This window comes from Colossoma macropomum, unplaced genomic scaffold, assembly GCF_904425465.1.
Source record: "Colossoma macropomum unplaced genomic scaffold, Colossoma_macropomum, whole genome shotgun sequence".
Lineage (NCBI taxonomy): Eukaryota > Metazoa > Chordata > Actinopteri > Characiformes > Serrasalmidae > Colossoma > Colossoma macropomum.
This window is the reverse complement of record NW_023494793.1, coordinates 14617650-14645213: the sequence shown is the minus strand read 5'-3', so window position 1 is coordinate 14645213 and position 27564 is coordinate 14617650. Positions and strand designations below refer to the sequence as shown.

The following is a 27564-nucleotide window of genomic DNA, read 5'->3' as shown; positions in this document are numbered from 1 at the left end:
AATCAGAACTGTGTGGAGGTTTTGGAGACAGTGGCATGGCCATGACAAATGTAAACAACCCCACAGCTGCAAATGGCAGAGTTTATTTCTTCACTTTTAAAGCTTTTATTTTCTGGCAGTAATTAGACTTTAGTAATCTGCACAACACAGGGAGGTCTGCCAGCCTGAACAAGCCTAATGTTACTATAGCAGGCCGCTGCCACTTTGATAAAAATCTCTCTTTCAGCTTCACGCTCTATATTTTGCACAGTACACATTTTCTTCGTAAGTTGCTGGACATTTTTATGACATTTTTTTTGCACAGAAATTTCAAAAATGCTGGTGTGAATGAAGGTTTTTTGGGGTTTTTTTGAAGCAGATGGAGGAGGGAATTATCCTGATATGTGTGGACAAGGACAGTATCAAGTCTGTTAGTAAAATGTTTGAAAAGCATTATAACAAAATCATAATGATTATGATTATATGGACAGAACGAACTCAGCCTACATCAACCATTTAAAAAAAAATAAAAACTTAAATTTATTCCCTAGAGAATTATTTAAATCAGACAATTGGAAGATTTAGAAGATTTGTTATATCCTTCACTACCAAAATGCTAGTTAGAATCCATGCACGTGTGTGTATAGGTGCACTGTACCTGGTGTTGTTCTTAAACTTCAGAAAGTAGTGCAGGCAGTTGATGCACTGATGAGGCCCAGGGCCCTCGCAGCCATTATCACTGCACTCAGGGTCACAGGTGCCTTTCAAGAGAAGACAGATTTACAGGATCAAAGAATGGGACTTTGGAACTCTACTTTGAGTGGACAGAATGCTCAAAAGGAATGCCCTGGCAACCTTTCTGATGTTAGTGAGAACGAAGATCACACCTACCCACATACTCCTCGCCGTACTCCTCATCACCCTGAGCCTCCACTGCAGAGCGAGGCTTCTCACTGCGGAAGGAGTACGGGTGCACTGAGGTACCATAAAGCACCAGCGACCACTCCTTCAGTTTGCCTGGAAAAACACATGAGTGAGCAACAACTACAAGCAAGCACATGAAACCCATGTTCCTGCATTCTTCTTGCCTACAAAGCTAAATGGAAATTACTTTTATGAACTTGGTGTCTGATCAGCAGATGTACCTGGAGTTTTCTGACTGCGGAGTTGTGAGGGCGTGTCATAGACCTCGAGTGTCCATTCTCCAGCAGCTTTCTCCCCCCAACAGTGGGTAGTCATGAACTCCCAGTTCTTAAAGCCTTCCATTGAGTGGTCAAACAGCCTGCAACATCATAAAGCACAAGTACACTTAGCCAGCCTTTAGACAATGACACAGCAAGTCTTCAAAATGACTGCCATTAACTGTGAAATTCTCCAGTAAATAATAAAGAATTTTCAAAAATGGAATAACTCTGGGAAAGTTCAGTAAGAACTTAAGAGAACTGTCATGCATTCATCAGAAACTTAAATGAATTGCTACAAAACTGGACGAAACTGTTACTGCCAGGCCATATTACCTGTTGGCGAGGAGCTGAGACTTCGTCCCTGAAGGAGAGGTGAGGTTAATCGACAGGTCCCCTCGTCGTGGATGAGTAATTGTGATGCGAACCACGACGTGCTCCAAATAAATGACATGGTTATTTGCATTATCTGTACAGCCTGTTGCCTTGTACCCGGACCGAACCACATGCTCCGGACGAATTGTCCTTTAGAGGGAAGAGTTATAGTATATAATCATACATGTAGTTTCAGAACAGCAAAATAAACATGAGCTATTTACACATATGGTAGTACGTGAGTCTAAGAAAGTCTCTAAGATAAGAGTTGCCATTGTGATGACTCATGTGAGCACCTTATCTGCTTATCAGCATTCTCAACGCATATGTGCTGGGGGGGAACTGGTTTCCATCGCTCGGCTTCTTTGACCATGGCTTCCGCATCCATAAGTCCAAACCCATACAGATGGCTTACTGTAAATAAATGCAGCACATACATAATTAAACAACCAAACATTGAGAACAAGTGCAAAAAAACAAATGAACATCTTGTTGATGGTGTAATTATTACACCAAGGTTAATGCTTAAGCTTATTTTATAAAAGTGTTCAAACATGACAATATTAAAAGTAGAGTTAGTTTCTAACAGATTTTTAAAAAATTCGAATGTCATTCGATTCAATTTTTAGAAATTTTGTGCATTAAAATGATTACAGACTACACAGTTTGGTTTGGCTCAGATACAAAAACTTTTTCACATAGAACCTTTTCACACCACTTTCACCAGCCCCAACAAAATAATTCACAAAAATACCAACTAGTAGAATTTTGAAGTGACTTCAGAAAAAAAAAAAAGTCCATTCATTTGAGAGTGGAAACATGCACAGCATAAGCTCCTCGTCCCTCTCCACCCAATTTACTCTGACTGAATGCACCCAGATGCCTAGTTTTGATCAGTAACAGTTGTTTCTACAAAAGATTGCAAGCGAAAGAATTTCAAGACACCTTTCCCAGTGTTTATTTTTTGTACATTTTTCTATATGTTATCAAAACAGTGTTGCAATGTAGCAATTAAACAGATTTTATACTTGGCTACAATGTGAAAACATTCCAGAAATGGGCTTTTTCTCTTATTCTCTCCCTCTCTTAGACACACAGTAAATCTGGATGCTCCAGATAATCTATCATCTCACATTAAATCCTCCTTATTGACTATTACGTGCTAATCATACACTATGTTTGTTATTTATACCTTGACTATGCTAACCATTAAAATACAGGCTAGTTACAAAACAACCAAGCTGAAGCAGGCCGAAACTGAAACGGCAGACTAATTCACTTTTTTAACCTGCATATTACATCACACATCAAATAAGAGATTATTCTAAGTTCATACTTGGCATGTTCAAAGCCTAGGACTGTGCTTACGCTCTATGTGATCTTAAAGGAGCACATTTGCTGGGTCATACAGTATTCTGTAGCTCAGCATTGTGTTCCTCAGCTGCATCGCTTTGACAGAATTCAGTTTTATATTGTTTTCATTCATTAAACGTTCTCTCACTACAGTACTCAGCATGCATTTCACACAACCGCTGTGAACCCCTGCAGGGTCAACTAATCCTGACTGCTAGACCAGCCACTCTTCTATTAGCTAATAAATTCAACCAAGCTAGCATTAGTGTAACTTTGTATATAATGGGGGGGGGCACATTTCAAACAGCCCACCCACAAAAATTCACCCCAAAGCAGTTCCTCCTCACATAAAAAACCCTTCTTTAACTCTTTAAATTGTAAGCACTACTGTAAACTACTGAAGCACCACTATAGGACGTGAGTAGGCATGTTTACAACAGATGTAGAGATGGTTACATTTATGTTAGATTTAATGTTCTGCTAATAATCTATTTAAGTTAATGACAGCGCAATGTTTACACGACTGAACATATGACTGGAGTTATTCAGGGTTATAGTATTTATGTGAACGTCTTAAAATTGATAGAGAAGTAAAGCTTTAACTAATGTTGATGCCTCTGGCGCTTGACTACCTGCATTTAAATGTAAGGCTTCTGAGATAGTTCTTTAGAATTATTGCACTGGACTGATAGCAGGCAGTGAGGAAACAGCTCTCTGTACATTTTTTGGCCTCTGGGTTTTAATATGCAAAGCAGGTTAGCAAGAAATTAAACAAGAAGAGTTCATAAAGAATTAAAAAGCTGGTACCATTGTATCCTGCTGCATTGGTTTTCCAGTCAGGAGCACTGAGGTGGCCAGCGCGAGATGTTTTGACAATGATGTGCTGCACATCCCTCCATGTGAGGAGAGGGCTGTAAGACAAACCAGCAAGGAAACAAACAATATGAAATGATAGTACACGCCAAGGAACCAAACTACTCCTAACATTTCTTTTAATGTGTTTTAATGCGTCTGTTCCTTTTCTCCTCTTGGTTCATTCTGGCTGCTTCCCTAATGCACCATGAACAGTGGGATCAAACCAAAGCAAGATGGTCGCCACGTGTCTCTGAATGTCAAAGTAGTGTTAAAGGCATATAATATGTGGGTCGGTAAGTTTTGCCGGGAATATGCCATCACATGGCAGCCATATGCTGAGGTTTTGCTCAAAATTTCCTGTAAGATCAAACTTAGTTCCTGCGAAACAGGCAGGCAGTGTTCTGCTAACTAGAAAACTCTGTAGCCATTCACTTCAAAACGGAACGAAAGTAAAACAGTTTGAAAGCTATGAATTCTTCAGAGAGGACAAGGGATGCAAAAGATCCATATTAAATACAAAGAAACAGAAATGTTTGTTATACAGTACTGTGCAAATGTTTTAGGCGCCTAAAAACATAATAACACCTCATCAAAAACAATATAAATTATTACAATGAACACATAACACGAAGACTAAGTAGTGCTTTCCTGTACAGTTGTATGCAAACGTTTAAACACTTCAAATTTTTGTTGTTTCACTGATTTTCTAAGTGAAAATGCAGTAATGCATTGTACATGGAACAAACTTTATTGCAAATTCTTGTGCATTTCTACTTGTTTGCTGAGTTTAACATACTGGAAAAATACTAAAAACTAGCTCACAAGATATAAACTACTTTTTTGAAAATAAAAGAAAAATACTTTTTAAAGGGATTTAAGTTTTTGGCAGTTATTCTAATGACATATTTTTACTAGCAAACTTACTGCCAAAATAAATGGTTTTAAATAAAGACTTCTGCACAGTACTGTATATACATTGGCCCCAGAAAGTATCTGGACACTTAGTTATTGGTAAACCTGAATAATTCTTTATGTTGCTTCATAAAATGTTTAACAAACTGATTTGATTCAGAAAACCAAAAATGTACAAATTAGACTGATGGTAGACTCTGTGTGGAGAAATCCTGGAGAAGAATCCCAACCAGACTGCACTAAGGGTTCTGTAAAGCGCAGAGGTGAAAACATCACATCTGTTATTCTTACATTGGTGTTGGTGAGCTTGTTCATTGATGGGATCACAAACTCAGAAGTGTTCAAACACATTTTGGACGCAAAACTCTGCAAACAAATTGCTCAAACAACAGATATGGATCTTTCAGTAGGATAACAATCTGAAAGCCACCAGCCGCCACTTGGAATGGTCTGTTTAAAATAAATGCCACTTGGCTAGACATTTTGTTTCCCAACCCAATGAACTTAGAAACATTTTTAGATATACCACAAATGTCCAAATACTTTTGGGGCCATTGTATGCTGCATATCTACTGTGATTGGTAAGATCCTGTCAACTTTAGTCATGATTCAAACATCAGCTTATTATGCGTGCCATCTAGTATTTCGTTGAAACCTGGCAAGTTTCCGCAAGCCTGTGACTTAGGACCTCATTTAAAATGAAGCCTCTACTTAATAGAGTTTAATTGCTTCCATTTATCTCCAGACTCCAAATATTAGCTTTACATTCCTTTCCAGCTGGACTGTAATTAATATTCACATCACCACACAGTTAGAACAATAATCTTGCGGGAAATGCAGGAGTCACGTTTCTTTCATCATTGCTCAAGCCCAGCTCAGATCTCACAAAATGGTATTTAATACTGATAAATGTCTTCTGTAAGCCATCATTTCATATTACGATGTGTACTGTCTTAAAGCTAAGAGCTTTGTAGTTCTGTTAAATGTCTTTAAGGAGCAATTTGGTTGGTGTAGTGTGCTAATGTATGAGGCCTAGTGGATAGGTCAGTTTAGATTTGAGTGGTGCCTTACTTGGCTTCCAGGGCGAGAGCAATGATCCCAGCAGCCATGGGAGCTGATGCTGATGTTCCGGTGTGACTGTCTGTGCAGCGCTGCCTTAGATCTGTGGTGATCTAAAGAGAGGAAATGAAAGAGTTAGAGATTTACAGGTGTTTACAATGTTAACATTAATGTTAACAGAGCGGGCTTTCTACATAACTGTTGTGAAAGAGCTTATGAGATTTTATACTGTAAGTGTGGAGTTTATTAAGTCTCTCCAAGATGAGCTTCATAAGAGGGCAGAACTCTCAGGCTGTGCGTAAACTGTAGTGGTTCACATTAGGAGAGGTTGACAATGTCACAATGACCCACTGACCAACAAATCAAAGAAGAAACGCATGGACCACATAGCAGCATGTTGTACAATGAACGACAAGTAATATTTGCACTCCAAGGAACATTAGGAGTTGAATAAATGGAGCCGAATTCAAAATGATTTACACAGCTTGTGGGACAGTTCAATTCAGAGTGAAGAGGAAAAGTACATTTGCTCGGGCTGTTCATTCCAGCACTACACTTGGCAAATTCCAAAATTATGCAATTGGTCAGACAGCCAGATATCCAAATAAAGGGATGAATCATCCTGCCCTCAAGTGAGGAGGCACCCAGAGGGTCTTAAAGAAAGGGATCTACAATTTCATGAAGTCATGCTTCAGATGGATATGTAACTTAGGCCTTGATCAGGCCATCTCAAATCAGCCCAAATTTTTTGGCATATCTAGATTGTATTCAGACTGATTTTTGATAGTTTGGACAGCAAAAAAAGAAAACAAAAATGAAATCCGATTTTGCAAACTGGATCAAACCACATCCAAATGCGATTCCAATCAGGTTTTTACAGATGGCGCTTCAGTCTGGATACTCTGGGTGCTCAAACTGGATTTCAAAGTGTCTTATGTGTCATTTGCAATGCGACAAACGCATCAAATCCAGAGTGACAGAAGTGCTGGGATTCAAGAAGTGGACCAAAAATTCATGCTTATGCCAGAGAATTGGGAAGTTTGGAGGGCGAGATGATGCACCTCCACCTCTCTACATAACTACGTAGTTACTGACGCCTGTGTTGTTACCAGCAACCCATGCGGATAGGCTGGGGATGTCTGGACATACAAATTCATTTTGTATCTTAGTACCAAAGCTAGTAAATGGCGTAAAAGAAACTCCAATATTCATCATGTCAAACAGTATCAAACATAGGAGGTCAAGTACTCATCCTTGTGGCACATCTTGGTTGACTAAAACTGTATTATAAAACACCAGTACATATATTGAAAGGGGTTATTTTGGGGGGCTCGTGGGACACTTGTTGGAAAAAGTACAGTAGTAGCCTGTTACATATTTTTGAGAATACCTTTTCCATAAAATCTTCAACACCAACATCACTTTATCATTGCAATCTAAAACAGTGTTGCTACAAAGTCTTCAGAAGGGCTCAGCCAAGCAGTCAACTTTACTACTGTTTGTTTGCATCAGCCTTACAAGCTTACTGTCTAGCTGCACTACAAAGCATCAACATGTTGAACGTTTGCTTGTCAGGAAAAGTCTGTCACCTGAAATCGATCATTCAGTTCCCTGATGGGAATGTATTTCTGCCAATTACAGTTATAAAGTGTTACTTAGCAAGTAAACATATTGCTTGTCAAATGCTTGCAAATGTTTCCATACGCTCTAAAACAGTAATTAAGGCTAAAATAGATGATTGTTTTGGTAAGTTATAGTCAGTAATACCATGTGTTGGGATTACAAAGGTCACCACAAAATGTTTTTATATGCCGTTAATGCGACAGAAAAAGGAAACACTAGCAACATTAGTAACTGCTAGGATCATTTGTTGACTTAAGCCACAATAGGTATTAGAGTCCTTCCAGACTAAGTAATTACAGTGACACAATGGAAAGAAAAAAAACTGCCTTTGTAATAAGAAATTTAACTGAACAAATTAATCTCTACATTCAATGTGTAATAAAATGCATAACACTGTAATCCCTGTTAAAATTATTTGTTTTACTATTGACATATAAAGCAATAGCAGTTATGATGAATGATGAAAGCTGTGTAATATATAAATGATCCAACATTTTAAGCAGAATTTGATTAGAAAAGACAAAGACAAGGCAATGCAGCAAAAAGACTCCCAAGAGCAATGGTTCCCGAATCTTGTCCTTGAGTACCCCTGCCCTGCACATTTTGGCGCTTTCCTACTCCAACACATCTGATTCAACTAATCAGCTAATTTACTCCAGGACCACAGTTTGGGAAATTCTGCCCAAGAGTTCAAAACTGCACTGGCAATTTTCAAAAGCTTCACAACAAATTATAGATGGCTGAACAAGTAACGCTGCCTCTAACAGATAATTAGCCCAGATGCTTTTTTTAAGTTAGGATGGTGATTTTTGTAGTTGATTTAGAACTGCTTGCTGTAGTGTTTAAGACAGTAAAGGAAGCAATTGCTCACATCATGGGCTGATGTCTGCTTCTTGGTATTTTCAACAAATCTTATATATATAAAAATGGCAAAAAAATGGAGATACATGTTTTTCATTGGACAGCGACGATATATATATATATATATTTATATTTACACACACACACACACACACACACATATACATACACACACACACACACACAAACAATTCATCAAAGCCTCGTGCAAGCACAAAAATGACCTGCCTATTCTTGAGAACTTACAATCTTGCGGTCGTAATTCTCGCCACTACTGTAGGTGGTGGTGAGGGTAGAGGCGCACTCCTCCAAGTACCAGGGTTTGCGGCCACTCTCTGCGGTGCTGCTGATGGAAATGGTGTAGATGCTGTTGGTGTAGCCATCACACGAGCAGTGATCTCGACTCCGCCCACCATTACCTGACGCCCAAACAAAGATGGAGCCCCTTCCCTTCCTGCCCTGTGAAGGGACAGTGAAGAAGAGGCGGATCTTTGACATCAATCTATAATACAACTTGAACTTAATCCAGCTTGTGGCATTATTACTAATGAAGCAGATCTTCGGTAGTTTGGTGCTAGATTGTTGACAATCACTGTGAGGTTTCATTAAGACATGGGCAATGTAACATTTTATCGCGTTATGATAAAAGACATCACAATATGCATCTTAGCATTCTGTGGACATTGTTAGTACTTAAAGAAAACTGACCAACTGCATGTTTCAGTGAATAAAGTGAGTTTCATTTGATCGTACTATATATGCCCCCCCCATTCCTAAATCTTCCACTTAATACTCTAGACAAGGCTTTGTTTGAACCCAAGACTAATTTGGCCTCATTCTTATCAAACCGGAAATTTTATTAATCTGACCTAAAAAGTACAAGGTTAGATCAATACTGTTCTCTGCTTCAAGGCACACAATCTCACTAAGACAACCAAAATTAAGTTGACAGATATCTACAGGCCACATATAGAATGCATACTTGAAACACCTCTAAACCACCCCAAACACACCTTTGGCACTAGACAGAGGCCAATTACAGTCACACTTTAACTTATGACTCAGACTACATAAACTATACCTACACTTGAAGGTCACTCCCAAGGGCAGGAATTACCGGGAATTAAAGTAGGAAAGAAAGAAAACGCCCTCAGAGGGCCTACTAGAAAGGCACAAGATGAAGAGCCTAAAATTAGCTTCATCTCCACAAATGCTTAGTATATAGCCTTAAACATAAAGGTTCCTAAATGGCTCTTGCTTTGGACAAACAGTTGTAAGTTGTGGTTCTTTAAAGAATCATCCACTGAAAGGTTTTGTAAAGAACCACAACTGGTTGCTCCAAAGTAATGCCTGTAGTTTTGAGAGTGTACACCAAGAAAGACAGATATCACTGAAGTTGCTGTATACTGCAGCAAGTTTACTACCAGTGTATATCAATTTTGACAAAGTTATGTGTGACCTTCAACAGATTCTCCTTCCATCTTATATAAACATTACTGGTATGCTTTAATTACAAACATTCGATCTAATGTTTGTTCCTGCTATAAGCGACTTTGGCACTTAATACATAACCGAAAGTGTTTAAGGGACAGTTAAATATTTTACTGTCTTCAAGTGTCTGCTGCGTCATTATGACTAAGTGGGCTTTAGGAATGTCTTCGTGTAAACATACAAACATAAACCTGTTACAGGTGTGGTGGTGTACCCAAGTGGAGTTTACAATGATCTCTTTACCTGTCGGATGCCGCTTTCGAAGGCCTGTCGAGCGAGGGAGGCAGGCCCGTCCACAGTTTTGCCGTCATCGTCCGGGCCCCAGCTAGCGCTGTAGATATCTATGTGTTGTGGATTTAGACTCAGTGACTTGGCTTCTACCATGTCCGTCACATCTCCATCCAACATCCGGACACCTGTGGGTCAAAACAACAACAACTAACTGTCTTGTTTGTTCCTCGTTTTTCTCTGTTTTGTTCAAAAGATTGACTCAAAATCAATTTTACATGGCATTATTTACTGCTTTTCACCAATGTTTACAAGAAGACCACTAATTAAAATTATCAGCCTATTGTATTAGTCATCGCAGTCACGGGTTCAACAATCTAAGTATATTAATCCAGACACTATTGTCTTTTGTCATTTGGCCATTCTTTCATATTACTGGTATGTTCTGAGTTGCTTATATTTAACGTTATTCTTTCTCTCCCTCTAGGTACCTCAATCTCAGCCCCCCCGACCCGAACTTTAGCTAATCAAGGGCCCTTCACAGCTACTATAAAAGAGGAATGGATGCGCTGCCATTCCTGAAGGAACAGGGCCAGAGGGACAAGATCAACAGGTGAGTAAATATATGTGCATGTAAAGTCTGCACAAAGCGTCCCAAAATAGTCTTGGTGACGGGGCAGGCCTACTGACCTCATCACAGCCGTATGAACGATGACCAAAAGTGACGCTTTATTTGAACATGCTTGGGCTGCAGAAGGCTACTGATTCAAACTCGGAGGATAAACTCATGCCAGGAGCTGAACTGAAGGAGTAGTGATGCCTCTATGTAGTGGTGGCAGTCCAGTGGGTGCTTCGTTTTCCCCTCATATGCAGAACAGGCGACATCACAGTATTGGGAGGGGTTTTGGTTGTTGATTGTGGCTTGGAAAGACTGATGCATTTACATTTGGCTAAACATATGGCCCAAATGTGTCTCAGACCACCTCCTGAAGTGGTTTGAGTAATTGAATTTAAATATGTCTTGGGTGCATTTACAGCTGCACTTTTATGTGGATAATTACTATCCTGACATGGCCTTGATACTCAAGACATACGAAACGGTCAGGTGTAAATGGGGTCACACCCACACTTAAATGTCCCAGGGAACACAGTGGTAAATATTATAAATGTTCGTGTGAGTTATAATAAGCATCCAGCAAGGTCTGAATGAAAAAAGGAGACATAATATGATGTAAACAGAGGGAAATACAATAAAAATGCCTTTAAAATCACTTAAGATCTATCTGAGAACTGTCTGAGCATGATCCAAGTATTTTAAGGGCACACATGATTTACAGCCCTCAGTCCAACACTCCTATCCTGCAGCATCACTGAAGTAGTATTAAACAGCATGAGTGAGGGGAAATGAATGAAACTGGCTCTACATGTCATCACTATCCAAAAAATATATTAAAGAGGATAAGGTGCACTTTACTGCTGTGTGTGCATTCAGGGAACGCTGGTGTGGCCATTTTAACGAACGAACGGACGGACTTTCTTGCTAGCTCTGTTATGCTTGCTATGTTAGTTTAAGCTTCTCTGACTTGAACACAGAGAGACTGAAGGGCAACACAGTTTTGTTAAAGCTGTGTGGGTGGGACAACCTCCATCAGCTTTGTGATCGGGGAAGATACGACTCACGAGTGCGTTACCCAAGATCAGTACCACCCAGTTTACACAGAGGGAGGAGAATACAGGCAACCATTTAGTGGCCATTGGAAAGTTATTTACAGGACATACTTTATTCATGTATACTGTGTGCCCACAAGAGCGAGATTAAACTCAGATTCAGATTCCCTTGGGCTTTAAGAAAGAGGTTCTCTGAACTGTCCAATGCATTTGTGAAAATGTAAGTTTGCTGGGACAGGCAATATTTAATGCAAAATACATCTTTGTAAATCAGCAGATAAATGACTAAATGGACAGACAAATAGAGGTTAGACTGAGTGGGTGAGCGAAAGAGAGACGTATACACTTATAGAGGGCTAAAAGAGAGAGGCCAGAGTGCCAAACCACAGTGTTGGGAGAAAACGGTTCAGGCCAGCAGTACTAACCTCCAATCTTGGCGTTGTAAGCAATACCCACAGTGCAATGGGAGTTGTTGGCGGATGCTGCCACTTCACCAGCGCACCGCGTGCCATGCCTGAGGAGAACGCAAACATCAGTGTGTACACAAACAAACAGTCAGGTATTCTCAGAGGTTGCTGATACTCTTTAACTCCGATGCATCACTGGGAAACACAGAGAAGGACAGGCGCTACAGGGTTAGTGAGGCAACAGCTGTGCTGAAACTAAACATGCTCTCTTCGAGCCAAGCCGGCTCAAACACAGTGGCTAAATATTTGAGCTATTGAGGGAAAACATTCGAAAGTTCCCCTCATCTCTGTGCGCAGACGACACGTGGAGACATTCTTAGCGCCGTGGCTGACCTAAACTAAACCCGCATAAATCTAATACGACCACTCACCGGGAAAAAGACAGAAAAAACTTCTCTTATGAAGTCAAGGTTGAGAAAGAGAGAGAGAGAGAGAGAGAGAGAGAGAGAGAGAGAGAGAGAGAGAGAGAGAGAGAGAGAGAGAGAGAGAGAGAGAGAGAGGGAGAGTCAGTCTGCATTCCGCTGTGGAACCTCCAGCAGAGAACAGCTGCACAGAAAAACTCACGCTGCCATGGCAACCAGTGTCTCGAATCTCAGCCATTTAAAACGTGGGGGGGGAAAAAAAAAGGAAGATTCCAAAGATCCAAACAGCAGCAGATCCCGGGCCAAGTCAGGGTCCAATCAACAAAACCACCATAAATGTTTATGGTATCAAAAGGTCATTACACAGACAAGACCTGATATCAGCAGGTCAAACCTACTAATCACATATCACTATATACTTGCCTTGTTTTAGGAAAGTTATCTTTATAAAGTTAAAGCTTCTAAAATCCAAAAAAAGCAAGTAAATATAGTTAAAAATGCTACTGAATTATAATAAACCACTTCCACAACTTCACCTACACTATGTAACCATAGCTGTGAGATTCATAAAGAAACTATAAGCATCTGTATAATTTTAAACATCCACACAAAGAGTTTTCATAGATCTTTGCGTTCCGCTGTGTGCCACAGTACTGGACTCTGTGTACATTCACATCTGCCAGATGAATACAGGTCAATGAGAAAAGCAGAAACACACACACATCTCATGTCATTGTGCTCAGCCCACGCAGTGTAACCTTGACATTGCTTTCCGGAGGCCAATCAACGCACAACCCACACAGGACAATACATACAGCCACCAGAACACTCTCTTCACATACCAGGTGTTGGATCATTCTCTGCTTTGCAGTGTCACTGATGTGGTGATGGTGTGTTGGTTAGTTATTAAACCCACTCACTGTCCACTCTATTAGACACTCCCACCTTGTTGGTCCACCTTGTAGATGTAAAGTAAGAGACAGTACCTTATTTGTTACTGCACAGTTTGTGATGGTCATCCTCTAGTCCAGGGGTCAGCAACCCAAAAGTTAATAAGAGCCATTTTGTCCCTTCAACAAAAATCAAACCACCTTGAGAGCCACAAAATTTTATGTCCATTTTATCATCTTGGATGTAAATGTGTCTCAGTATGTGCTAATATACTAGTATAGGCTAAAAATATAATATAAATGAAAACGCAGACCTACTTTGCTCTGCTTTAAGCTTTAGCTCAGCTATATCCGCTTTTCTCGCATCTCTGGCAGGAAACTTTTCCTCAAAAGTACTAGCTAGGCAAGATTGTTGTCGTTGCTATGGTGACCAGCAGTCTGTGCGCCAACCTTCAGGGTTAAAGGGTGAATTAGCAGTTCTACATTAACTCCAGTGTTTTAGCCGCAACAGGGCAGTACAAGAGCCACATGCAGCTCCGGAGCTGCACGTTGCCGACCCCTGGTCTAGTCCTTCATCAGTGGTCACAACGCTGTTGGCTGGACATTTTTGCTTGGTGGACTGTTTTCAATCCTGCAGTGACACTGACATGTTTAAAAATGCCAGCAGCAACGCTGTGCTGCAGCGCCAGAGCTAAGAATAATCCACCACCCAAATAATACCTGCTCTGTGGTGGTCCTGTGGGGGTCCTGAGCAATGAAGTACACGGTAAAGAAAAGTTCTGCAGTGAAACAGATTTACTACAAATGTGTAATTTTAGAAATGCAGAGTGCACATGTATGGTCTGTGGACAGTGACTGTAGATACCTTTGATTTGACCGATATTTCAATCTGATATTGCATCATGCATGTACTGTATTCTAGAAGAGCGGAACATTTAAGACAGCGGTTTTCAAAATGGACCCATGCTCCCCGGAGATGGTCACATTTCTGCTCCAGCCTAAAGCCAATTTCACACCAGATGCGACGCTGCGCACATGGTAATCCGGAACCTCTCCGCAGCGCTTCTTATTTCACACCGGATCCAACACATGCGTAGAAAACAAGATCAACAATAAAAATCTGATTTGCTGCCAGAACTGTTGCTAGCTTTCTCAGCATGTGATCTATGGCTATATAAATAGGGGGAGATGCATATGGGTTCACAACATCCTACTCAAGGGATTTCTATTACATTGAATTCATTTGTTTATTAGTCTAGATTGCATAGTATAGCATAAATACTGCATTTTTTCATATATATACATATACATATATATATATATATATACACACACACACACACACACACACACATACATACATACGTACATACACACACATACATATACATACATATATATATATATATATATTATATATATATATATATTATCACCTATATATATATATATATATACACACACACACACACACACATATATACACACACACACACACCAGAGACGTACATGGACAATGGACTATTTGCACTGGCCCAGAATTCTCATATCAATGCATCTTTACACATTTCGATACAAAAAATAAATGAAAATTCCTGTAGTAATGTAGCCACTTTTCCTGCTCACTATACATGTACATTAACATTATAAACATGTAGTATATCAATATAATTTATGACATTAGCTACAATTACAGATAAAATGTGTTGCCCCAACACAAACCAAGCCATCACACACACACACACACACACACACAGTATATTTCAGTGTGACTTACACAAAACCTAGGTATCCGAAAGGTATTACTTCATAGCATAACACACATGAAAGTGCCAAAAGCACAGGCTGTCTGTCTGTATGGATTAAACTGGCCTCTTTCAAGCCGTATCCAATATAACACCAAAAGCCTTTGAAGTGGCACAAAAGTATATTTAACGTGTGTGATGTACACATTTCCGAGCAGGTGAGCTTCCAGCCACAGCACAGCACTTCAAACAAAATCTCCTTCAGAGACATAACATAGAATCATATTTCATCCATACTAGCAGAGAAAGCATATGCTAAACCATACCAGCACAGAAAGGATCATTAGCTTGTGCTGACAGGCCATCATTATTAAATACAAAAGATTTACTGACACCAGAATAAAAGAAAAGCTATATAAAAGCTATACTGCAGATAACTTTAGTATTCAGAAGTCAGATAGTAACCAAAACACCAGCAGTGTTGGAGATGAATGAAAACTAGTTCAGTTAGAACTGTACGAATGAGTGGTCCTGAACAAGGGCCATTCATTCATTCATCGATAGTCACGCTAGCAGTTTTAAATAAAGTATTTCTTCAAGAAAAGTAAAAAACAGACATCCGGCACCCACCACAGGACCGCTACACCACACAGACAATATTCTATAGAACGTGCCTATACATGCCATGAAAAGCCACCCTCCTACCACTCACTTCCTCTCATCAAGAGCAACAGGCTCAAACGCAAATTCCTCAGGCCATGGAAATACTTACGAACTGTTTTACTGAAGCATCTAAAGGCTTTAGTGATAGTTTGGTAAAACTGAAGAAAAAAAAATTCGAAAAAAAAAAAAAGCATATTTGCACAATTTCTAAATGAAGTCGATTAGCCCAAACATGTTTGGTATCTAAAATTAGCTTCTTTAGATTTGCATTAAAGCTACAAGGCTACTCTAGGCTAGCTAACCAGCAACAGAATTCATGGGTCATGCCCATATTAGGAACTTTCAGTCATAGCATGTTTTCGCCATGGGAAACATTCTCTATTTGAAAAACGCAGTCATCATACCCTGTGGTACACAAACATGTGATGGAGCTGATACATTTGAATCCTGTGTTCACTTTTTTCACAGGATGCTCCGAATTGTGAGATCATTACAGAGCCAAAATAGAAACATTGTTACGTCCATGCTAATAGCAAGCCAACACGCTCCAACAGTGCTGCGCATTAAACTGACATCATAAGACTGGCAGCCTCACCAAAATACTGCACGCAAACCAGCAAACACTGTCAAACGTGGCAGTTAAGTTGTTCCACCAGTAGTAGCTACATTTTGAGCAGCTAATGTTAAATAATAACATTTTGTTATGTCCTTATAGCACTTTAATCTACTACTGGCATAAAAAGAACTCTATGAATAAAGTTATCATTATTGTCAGTGGTGTTTTTAATACTAGATTTACTTTCATGTGTTTCATGAGTGTTAGCATGTTTGCAGCATGGATGTAGCACTATTCATACTGCTAAACAAACTTGTAATATACTTAAGACAACATATTAGATCTGTAACATTTTTGTTTACCACAGGGGGGCGATTACAGCAGTTCTAGAAAATTCCATTCATTTGTCCCATAGATAAAAACAGTTTAGACACAGATTTTCTAATATGGGTATGATGCCAACAGCTCAAGGAGGACACAAATTCGGGGGTCTATGGAACCTTCTGCTATACCACTTAGCATTGTGAAAACTGCATGTCTAAATCGTCTCACACTTGCCACAGTTGTTAAGTAAACTCAAATAGACTTGTTTATGTGGTTTGTGGCACTGCATGGCATGCGGTGGTAAGAGGAAAAATGTTTTGTTTTTTTTTGCCAAACCACCGCTTTAAGAAAATATAGATCTGTCTATCAAATCTCACTCTAACCCTAATCCTAGATGGAAGGCTCTCTCAGTGAGGACTGGGAAAACAGGTGCAGAAAGATAGCAGTTTTATGGTTAGTTTAAGAATTGCAGCATTTCTGAAACCCCTACAGAACAGTGCTGGTGCTGAGGAGAAAACCCAGGCCAAGCTTTCTGGCCCAACCTTCCAAAAACGCTGCGATGCCATCTGGCACCGGCTCACACACGCTGGCAGAGTGGAAGCCACAGACTAGCGCACACACACACACACACGAGGGGTATCCATCTACTCACCACACACACAGCAAATATCCACATTCACAACCAAATATCCTTCTCACACACACACACACACACACACACACACACACACACACACACACCACAGAAATGCTCTATAAACACACTCCTTCACACACGTGAAGTGGCTGAAGTAGAGTACGAGCAGAGTGTTTACCGTCAACAAGCATTGCACTCTTACTTGTTCTCATTGCTGACGTCATATCTGGGCATGGGGTCCATATCATTTCCATTGACATCAAAACTGGCCTGGTTATCCTGCATGAGAGAAAGATATGAGGACAAGCTGCATTTAAAAACGGGGGCAGACCTATTTATCATGGGCACTGGTCAAGCAGACTGAAGTTGACTGGACTGAGAAACTGGATTATGCTTGAATTTGGCTAACTTTCAGTAGACTGCCTTGAATGAAAATGTGTTCTATATTAGTAAACGTTAGTAAGTTGGTTTGAAGCCAGGTGATTTTTCCTGAGCAGTACAGGAACTGCTCACATTTGCAGTAGTAATGTTTTGTGTGGAGAGTAATGACAAGGAGCCGTACACACACAGTGAGGGGAAACAAGACAGACACTTTTTGTTATTTAATACACTTTCAGTGCATATATCCAAATTTACACACAATGTCTTTTCACTTTGTACTTCCAAAAATGAACAAAACGTATGTATTTGTAAATATAAACTAAAGCTGTTGTTGGCAATCACAGCTTGAAGACATGTGCAGTAAAAAGTAATTAACTTTTTGCAGACTTGTGGTTCATTTTTGGCCCATTCCTCCTCTCAGATTGTCCAGGTCCAAAATCAAAGGTTACCGTCAGATGGATTTGCAATTTAAAAGTGAAATTAAATGAAATGGGATTCAAGTGAAGGTACCTTCAGCTTCTTTTTTAGAAACCAGTTGAGTTATTTTGGCAGTGCGTTTGGGGTCATTGTCTTACTGAAATGTCCATCTTCTCCACAGATTTAGTTTCCAGGCTGATGAGCTTAAATTCTCCTCTAATATGTCCCCATACATCACTCCATTCATGTTTCCTTTAATGATGTATGATACCCAAACACCATTTACCGAGAAGCTGCCCCATTTCATGATGTTTACACAAGCAACCCTACTTTCTCCAAACGTGACGAGCTGAATTACTGCCAAAGAATTTCATTTTTGTATCATCTAACCAGAGTACACCATTTCAAAAGTTTTGAATTATCCAAATGTTTGTGGGCAGAATTTAGACAGGCATTCTTTTGCTTCTTTATTAGGGAAGGAGTTTTGGGTGCAGTGTAGGAACAGATATGTTCGCTGCTTATTGTTCTCGGTCTACAACTCTTTTTGAGTGACCGCTCGTTCTTTCTTATCATTAGGCTGAAAGCGTGCTGTGAAATTTTGCATGGTGCACCTGTCAGAGAATGATTAGTTGTGGTTCCAAGAACTTCTGCTTGCTTATTATCAAACCAGTTATACCGGCAGGGATGTTCACAGTCTTCGTTAGGGCTCTGTAGCTTTTTCCCTTTAAGTGTTATTTACAGTGTTGTCCAAAAGAACTTCATGAAGCTCTTTCACCATCTTCACCTTTTGCATGAAAACATCAAAAACTGACAGCAATGTCTTTTAAAATGACACTAGGTTCAAGTTGCACCAGATTTTTTTTTTTTGCAGCATTAATATTAGAACTTTTTTAGAGTTTATTTTAATGTAACAAGTACGTACATGTACCTTAAAATTGGGGGGATACTTCCCTCCATCAAGTTAGTTTTTCAGTGTTAAAAGACATTGTGTGTGTAATTTGAAGTGGATATATGCACTGGGGGTATATTAAATAAAGCAAAAATGTCTTCTTTCTCCATCACTGTAGATTAGGGCTGGAAGATATGGCATTAGTAACAGGATGATGCATAAAGATATTTTCATATCTTAAAAAGATTTTTTTTCAGTGGTTTACATGCTGCACAGCACTATGTCTACAATTACAGGACTGATTATGCTCTTCTTGTAATGAAACATGCAGCGGATCAGTATTTTTAAATACTGACAATATTCAGAAATGTGCATTGTGACATAATGTGACGTAATCTGATCATGATAGCAAAAATTGTTGTCATATTACCAACCCCTACCCATACATTAAGCTAAGAAAAACAATACATTAAATCCAAAGGTGTGTACATATCCTCTACCTTAAACCACCACACTCACATAGTTCTGTACGAGATCCGGGTGATTCCTCTCAATTCCATCATCCAGAATTGTGACCACCACATCTTTCCCAGTGTAGCCCCTCTTCCAGGCGCCCACGATGTTCATGTCCGACGGACAGTTATGGATGTTATCATTACAGTGCTGCAAACCATAAGAAACAAAGAGGTGAGCAGGTCAGTGAACAAATTGCCAGAAACCCTGTAAACAAGCATGGAAAATCAGATTATGTACAGGAACCTAGCATTACAGTGAGACATGGACAAATTTGGATTCGGTGCATTGAAATTATTTGAATCACAGCTGGAAGTACAAGAAGGACCTAACTGAAAGCCAACGTTGTGACTAGGAACGACAACAAATAGTGCCTACAAAAACTCTTAATAGGGCTAACTTTCTCTCACATCCTCACTTTAAGGACATCAGTACATCCTCAGAAACATTAAATGACCATGGCAGATTTAAAAAAAAACAAACAAACAAATTAAAAAAAAAAAAAAGACCCACAATCATTTGGCGCCATAGGTGGAACTGCAAACCAACTCTGATGAGTCAAGTTTATTTGCTCTCAAAGTACAACACCCAGGAAAACAAGAGAAGCTCATGTTAGATGGTGGTGTCCAGGTCAAAGTATTGATGTTATCTGAGCTGCATTAACCATTGACAGAACAGAGGAGAATGCAGCTATGAGCACACCTCTTGTTCTTCACAGTCTGTGAGTGCAAGCAAAATACTGTGATGATCAGGCATGCAAAACCAATAATAACTCCTCAGGATGACAATTACAGTCCATAGTCCCAGACACCCAACAAATTATCAACTGCAACTGAGCGTCTCAAATATGAAAATGACACTTCTGCATCATAAACCAATACAAATCAACAGGATAGGACAATAACATGCAAGTTTAGGGCTCAAAAGTAACTAGGTCAAAGTGTCCAACTACAGCCACCAGACTCTTCAGCGATCAAAGAGCAAATGGGCACAAGTTTGTAAAGTATGATGAACTGGTGACCTTCCATTTTCTGGAAACAGATTGTGCTCTTATAGTATGGCATATTGATTTAGTTCCCTGCTGAACAGGAACATGGTCAAACGTGAAAGTAAGTACACGTTTGCGAAACAACCTTGCCAAGCATGGACATTTCTCACTAATACGCATGACGAAAGATCAGGGTTTTTCTTTGTAGTATCTTGCGCCGAAAAAAATAGCATACATATTTGATGATTCATCTATCTATGATTACGTACTGCATTACTTTTCAAACTGGACAAAAAAAAAAATTGTATGAATTACATAAGTGAGTGATGGCTCATGCTTCCCAATGTAAAATACTGGCAATACAACTGTCATGTCAGGAAACCTGTAGATTAGTCAAATACCATGGCTGAAATCTTTCCAATTAGTTAAATAGTCAAATAAGTTTCCAAAAACCTTACACCTCACTGGGGGGGGGGCGGTGCATCTTTACCTACCAGTTGCTGGAGAAACTGTGGAGAAACTTATTTGGATTTAGTCCATACCATTGGGTCACATAAAAGGGATTTGATAATAGGTACCAGATACATCTTCTCTAAATTCTATTTACAGTAGCCATTAAATGGTGTAACTTTAAACTGGTTAAAATCTACTATCACACCTTAGGAATCTTGGATACAGCGCTTAGGTAACTGTAAAATATGAAGGAATCAATACAATTTAAGACTACAGAGACAGAAATTTGTTAAAAATGGATTCCAGCAATATCAGTAATGCTCTGAAAAGACTTTTCTTTTAAATTTAAAGGGCCCATATTGTGTAAAATCTTATTTGCCTTGCTTTCTTGGAACAGAAGGGTTCCATGTTGTATGTAAACATTGCTAAAGCTGTACCAAGTACCCTGTACCAAGATTTTTTGTAATAGTTAGAAACAACATTGCTAATAGAGTCAGAAGGGGAAAAACACGCTAAAATGACGTCAGCGCGCCACTGCGAGTCACCCTTTAAAGCCTGAACTATTAAGTCAGAGGACTTGGCTCGGATTTAGCCGTTTTTCAGACCACATCTTTATGTATTAACGTCACACGCACAGGCTAAGAAGATCCGGCTTAATGTTTAGATCTTAAATGCAAAATCAACATTATACTGATGAAGATATGACCACAATAGCAGACAATCCACTTACATTCTCAGAAGATTTGTCCTTCACCTAGTTTTGATCGAGTTGTCTTTGAATTCTCTTTCAACGAGCTCTCAATCCTCAGATTCGGGCTGTATGCAACCGATATTACAAAACATTCTTTTGCACGTTGTGTGCAATTACACATTTCTGCCAGAGAGGTCTCCAAATCCCCAAAACTTATAGTGTAGCTTTAAACTTTCCGTTCGTTCCCCAGTCCCCATACAGAAACTAGGCTTCAAAAACAGCTCAATTTAAATTCATTGTTTTGTGACATCATGAAAAACCAACTTATTTACACATATCCACTTCTTCCACCGTCACCATTTTATCTCCACGCATTCACAGCGAAGTTATTAGGAGTGTTTCAGCCTGGGCTGCTTTTCAATAGGTTCTAGGCACCAGTCCCCTACCCTCCCCACCCTTCCTTTTTATTACATGATAACCATTTATGCATGCAAATATGCATGTATATGTTTGTATGTAATTAAACAGAACATTCATACATGCATGCATGCATGTAGCTACTTCCTTTTATTCTTGTACATTACAAACACTTAATTGGCCTTCTTGCACTTTTTTGTTCCAAAAATTAAGGAAGGTTTCCCTTCAACAAAGCAGTATCAAGTCAATCCTGATATAAAGTACAATCAGTTTAATTCAGGGCACACTTTGGAATACTTACTATGTACCACATGCTACTCCATTTAGCGTCGTTGAAGTAAATAGAGTCTGACTGGACTGGGCTGGACTGGACAGCACTCATGTATGAAGGCTTATAATCTCGCTTTACCCTCCTCTTCACAACCTGCTGCTGAATCCACTCCACCTAAAAGAGAGGAAAGTAAAACTGCCATTAAGGTTTTTGTGTAATCATTAACGCATAATGATTATGATGAAAGTTTATAATTCAGATCTTTTGTACATCAGGGAATTAGTCCAAGAACTGGGTCCAAGTGTCTGTATGTGTAGAAACCGTACTTTAAAGCAGCCACATCTATGAGCAACTCATAATTGACTGTATAGACCATACAGTTTTATATTCGGGTCATGTTACCCACTGTCCTGGCGTTCGTTTTCTAGTAAACAGCTAAAAAGTTAGTGTAAACCGTAGAACACCCAGGTGTATCGTTGCCATGGTGACGGCCTGACCTTTGGCTCCATGGAGATGAAGCTGTGTGCGCCTCGGCTGGAGAGCGTCGACCTTTTTATCGTCCGGCTGTGGAAGAAGTGGTAGTAGTCCTTCAGGTTGCCAATCTGTAGGAAAAAACAAAAAACATATATAGGAAAAAGTAATATAATCAGGTACACAGGAGGCTGAAACCCCATCTATCCTGATTCAAGCTTCACAAGTCTGCTTTAAATCTTAGAAGAGGCTCAAAATGTAAGAGGTGCTGAGACAGAACTGAAATATTAATATCGGCCATAAGCCTGCAGCACACTGCTGGAATCGACTCCATCATTAAGAATGTAGAAGCCTGTTGACCTGGGAAAACGTTACTCTAGAGGACCTATCACTTTTCAGAGGAGAAAGGGGACTTCAGTTCATAAGTGCAGTTAGCACTAGCCAACTATGAGCTGCACATACAGAGTACAGAGCAGTCATACAAGCACAAAAACATCAAAATACACAGTTCTCATCAGCTTAACCAGCTTTGCCCTGACGCGTGGACCACCATCATTTCCAATGAAAAGCCAAACAATCTGGGACAGGGTGGTGATGGGAAGAGTCAATAAATTTCAGTGGTTTGTGGGAGGACTCTTCTAAAGAAAATGATGACTTACTAACCAAAAGAATGACTTATGTCTCAATAAAGGATTCATATAGGCTACCAACTTTCCCCAGAAGCGTGTCAGGACTAAGAAGACTCCACCTAGCAGCAGAAAAGTCGAGTCACTGATAACTGTTAACAGAAATCACTGAAATCAGATACCAAGAACCACTATGCCACATTAAAGGCTTGTTTAAGTTCTTTGGCCCTGTTTACACTTGGCGTTGCATCCTGGATGATCCGATCATAAGTGGACAGCACTAAGTACGAGGTGAACACGGTACAATGCGTGTTGGAGACGTTGCAATCCTATCACTCAAACTACCTTCGCAGGTGGTCAGGGTGATCACATAATGACCACATAAGCTTGGTAGCATGAACTCTAAAGCATCCTGATGCATCTTCAACTGTGACGAATGACCTCCTTAATCAACTACGTCATCACAGCAGAGAGGAAAGCAGCCGCATAGTTAATTTTTTCCTCGCCTGCCCTGTTTGTTTACAAATTGCATTAGCAATCCATGCGATTCAAACCTTTGCGACAGCTCTTACATTTATACGAACAAGGACTCGCTTTAAATTTTTGTCTAACAAAAAACTGCTGCTAAAGTAATTCTGATTAAAACTGCCATTAAGGTTTTTTGTATACTTAATGCATAATGATTATGATGAACAGTTTATAATTCAGATGTTTTGTACGACAGGGAATTAGTCCAAGAACTGGGTCCAAGTGTCTGTATGCGTACAAAAACGGCCACATAGACGCAGCAAAAGACTGATGCCATAAAAGTGGGTGGTCCTCTTCCTCCAGCCACAAAATCACTTGGTCACTTCGGACACATGATAATGCCAAGTGTAAATGGCTATATGTCTTACTCTGCACTTATGATCAGACCATTTGAGATGGATGTTATACCAAGTGTGAACATGGAATTTGAGAGCTACCAGTATTTTTCCTGATGCGGATACAAAACGTCTATAAAATGTAGAAACTGGGACTAAATCTTTCTGGAACAGCATTACAGAGAAATACAACATTTATTTCTATAGGGTTATAAATGCAGTAAAGCGAAACCAGAGACGTTATAAAGGGGGAGACCAGTCACTGGTTGGAAAATGAATGAGAAAGCTCAACGCTGATCATGGCGTCTGTTTACGACAGAAGTCTTGCCCTTCAATAAAAAGAGGCAATCAGCTTGCTGGTTAAGCCGCTAGCCGTAAAAGGTTCCCCGCATTGCGGGGATTTCTGCATGCGCAGTAGAGAGAACAAGCTAAAAACAGTGTTTGTTTATGCTGTTTTTGTCCAGTTTTATCACTGATTTCAAATGAGCTTTTAAAATGTTCATTTGACATGTAGTTTTGGTTTTATAGGTCTCTCCCCATTCAAAGAGATAGGAGCCTGGTCTTTTGTAAGTGGAAATAACTGCCCAGGGGCACTGCAAAAACGGTCCTCGAATGGACAGACTTTCCTATAAGGTCTTTGATAAAATGCAGATATTTTAGCGATGTTTCACTTCTTTAAGCAATCATCTACCAATACCAATGTGATTCTGATGTTATCATGTATCCCTAATGACTGTGTTACACCAAAAAAACTTAACCCATCAAATCCCATTACCGGTTTTGTGGTAAATGCTACCTGCAGAGCCAAAATCCCCAGATCTTACCAGGTAAAGATTAAAACCACGACTTGAGCCTTTCACTTGGCTCTGCAGATGTGTCTTTAGAGGAAATAAAGACCAATATGTTCCACACTTCGGCCAACACTATGCGTCACAATCTCTAGAGCCTTGTACTTTGGCCATCTTCACTATATTTTCCAGGAAAGAAGAAATGTAAAAGGTTCAGGGCCAAGAAAGACACTTCAGATAAGCAAGCTAAAGAAACTCACAGAGTTATCGTCAGGAGTTATGATCACTGCATTTCCCTCGAAAGGCTTGCAGTAAATCTATACACAGTAGGCCACACAGGCCAAAAATAATGCTGGCACTATATTTAAAACAAAATACATGCATTTGGCTCCATGGCTAGTGCCAGTTCTTTAGAATGCAGTATGTGGTTGGGTGAAAAAAAACCATGTCCAAGGGCAAAACATAAGAGCTGAAGTATTTGACAAATCCATAGCTTGCCTCATTAACCTCACCTCATGTGCAAAAAGGGATGTCTGTTAATTTGAAAGGCCTTCTGAGGCTCTCACATGCCTGAACAAAGAACCAGAAAACTCTCCACAGGGCATTTTATTAACAGAGTATTGAGATCATGGGTCAGGCCCATATGCTGCCACATTTCAGGAACCTCTTACCAAAGTGATAATGACTGTAATGACAGTCCTTGAACCCACCATGGTTGCTCATTGTATTCAACTGTAAAAAGACATGGAGGTTTGTCAGCGGGCAGGGCTGTTCTGAGGTTTTCCTAGCTAGGCAGACCTGAGCTGTGGGAGCTGTGTTCGTGATACAGGTCCAGATTAACCGTTCTTGGGGAGCAGAAGTCTGTCTGAAGTGACCTCTAGTCAGTGTGAAGCCGCTTGGTGAAACACCTGTTGGTCCAGAGATCCGGAGTAGCGTTTGCTCCCTCATGGGGGCCGCGTCGACGAGGAAAATGTGAATTTGAGGACTAAACACGGCCTCAAACGCACGTTTTGACCCCGGCTAGGAGCAAAACAGCCACGAGGAGCCACTCACACGCCGTCTGAAAGTATCCGAAAGTTTTGCGAGGAGCCGAGAAGCTTCAGCCTCAAGCTTGACGTGTGTGGACTCGGAGTCAAAGCTGCTAACTTCCAACTTAGCGGCGGCTTTGAGGGGTGAAAAGAAAGACCGGGACACCAAACAACACGACAGGGACTGAGCGCGGACGCAAACAAGCCCTAAAATGCTCAAAAGAAATCCACCCGGAGCTGTGAATATGTAAATATGTGAGTGTGTGAGGAGACTCCCAGCCCTACGTACCTGGCCCAGGTTTCTGTAGCCGTATCTGCTGGCTATCTGGTCGGCGAGCTCGGCTCCCCCTATGATCCTCACAGCCCAGTGGTTGGTGTAAATCCGAGCTTTGCACGGGGCGAAGGCGAAGAAGCCCAGCGCCAGGACGCAGAGCCAGGCTGCTCGCAAAGCCCCGTCCAAGACCATCTCTCCCTCTCTCTTCTTTTTCTCTCTCTCTCTCCCTCCTTTTCAAAACTCTTCCTCCTCCTCCGGCTCTCCTCTCCTCTCCTCTCCTCTCTCGGCTCCCCCCCCCGGGTTAGGAAAACGAGCAAACTTCGCCTCGCCGTGGAGCACGGTTTCTCATCGGAGTGCTCGCTGACCTCCACATATACTCAGAAGAAAAGAGGAGGAGGAGGAGGAGGAGGAGGAGGGAGAGGGAGAGAGGAGGGGTGGAGGGGGTAAAGAGAGTCGAGCTGCCTCTAAAGCCCTCCGTCCGTCCCTGCTGTGTGTCTGTGTATGTGTGTATGCGTGTGTTTTTCAGCTTGTGCTGCTCTTAATCGGGGAGCTCGAAGTTGGCGCTGCCCGCCGACAGCCAGGACTGTTCTGCACAGCTCTCTGGTTGATCTGGTCCTCCAAGACGGTGCCGTTAGTTCCCCCTCCTTTTATTTTCTGTTTTTTTGGGTTGTAAAGTGCAGATTTGGCTCACAGCGCCTCCCTCACACAACTAGCTCCACTCTGGAGTACAGGGACCGCCGCCGCCGCAGGGTCCTATACACACACCCGCTTTCAGCAGGACGCTTATCAGTTACAGGAGGGACAGTCCAGGAATCTTCTCTAGAAGAACAGCAGGGGTCTAGGTTTCTTTTTCTTTTGGTCTTTTTTTTTTTCTTGGGAGGGGAGTATAGTCCAGAAGTCTTTTGTTGTTATTATTCATAATAATAATAAAATAATAATAATACTACTACTAATAATACACCTATATATATATATATATATATATATATATATATATATATATATATATATATATATACACACACATATATATATATATATATATACACACATATATATATATATATATATATATATATATATATATTGCTGCTGTTGGAAAAAAAACCTTGTATCTCCTGTCGTTTTTCAGTTTTTGACATAATTTAAAAACGCCTGTTGCCCTTTACATTGTGTGTAAATTTCATGATGAATGGACCGAAAGAAACAGCCCAAAATGACTTGGAAAAAAGTCTGGTTCCATTGACTTACATTAAAAGTAAACT

The 27564-nt window shown here is 40.3% G+C and overlaps 1 protein-coding gene across 1 annotated transcript in view; it reads right to left on the bottom strand.

Annotated features, from left to right (window-relative positions):
- The window catches only part of LOC118813329 (proprotein convertase subtilisin/kexin type 5-like), a gene marked incomplete at its 3' end in the record, with an annotated part of 69344 nt that extends 42320 nt beyond the window's left edge, over positions 1 to 27024 (bottom strand). Inside the window, 15 exon segments of the mRNA XM_036578597.1 lie at positions 638 to 740; positions 871 to 996; positions 1125 to 1261; positions 1497 to 1685; positions 1832 to 1949; positions 3696 to 3799; positions 5727 to 5827; positions 8445 to 8657; positions 9933 to 10105; positions 12011 to 12099; positions 17432 to 17508; positions 19436 to 19579; positions 22280 to 22423; positions 22747 to 22851; positions 26315 to 27024. Coding sequence (XP_036434490.1) covers positions 638 to 740; positions 871 to 996; positions 1125 to 1261; positions 1497 to 1685; positions 1832 to 1949; positions 3696 to 3799; positions 5727 to 5827; positions 8445 to 8657; positions 9933 to 10105; positions 12011 to 12099; positions 17432 to 17508; positions 19436 to 19579; positions 22280 to 22423; positions 22747 to 22851; positions 26315 to 26491 — 2000 coding nt within the window.
- Positions 27025 to 27564: the final 540 nt, after the last annotated feature.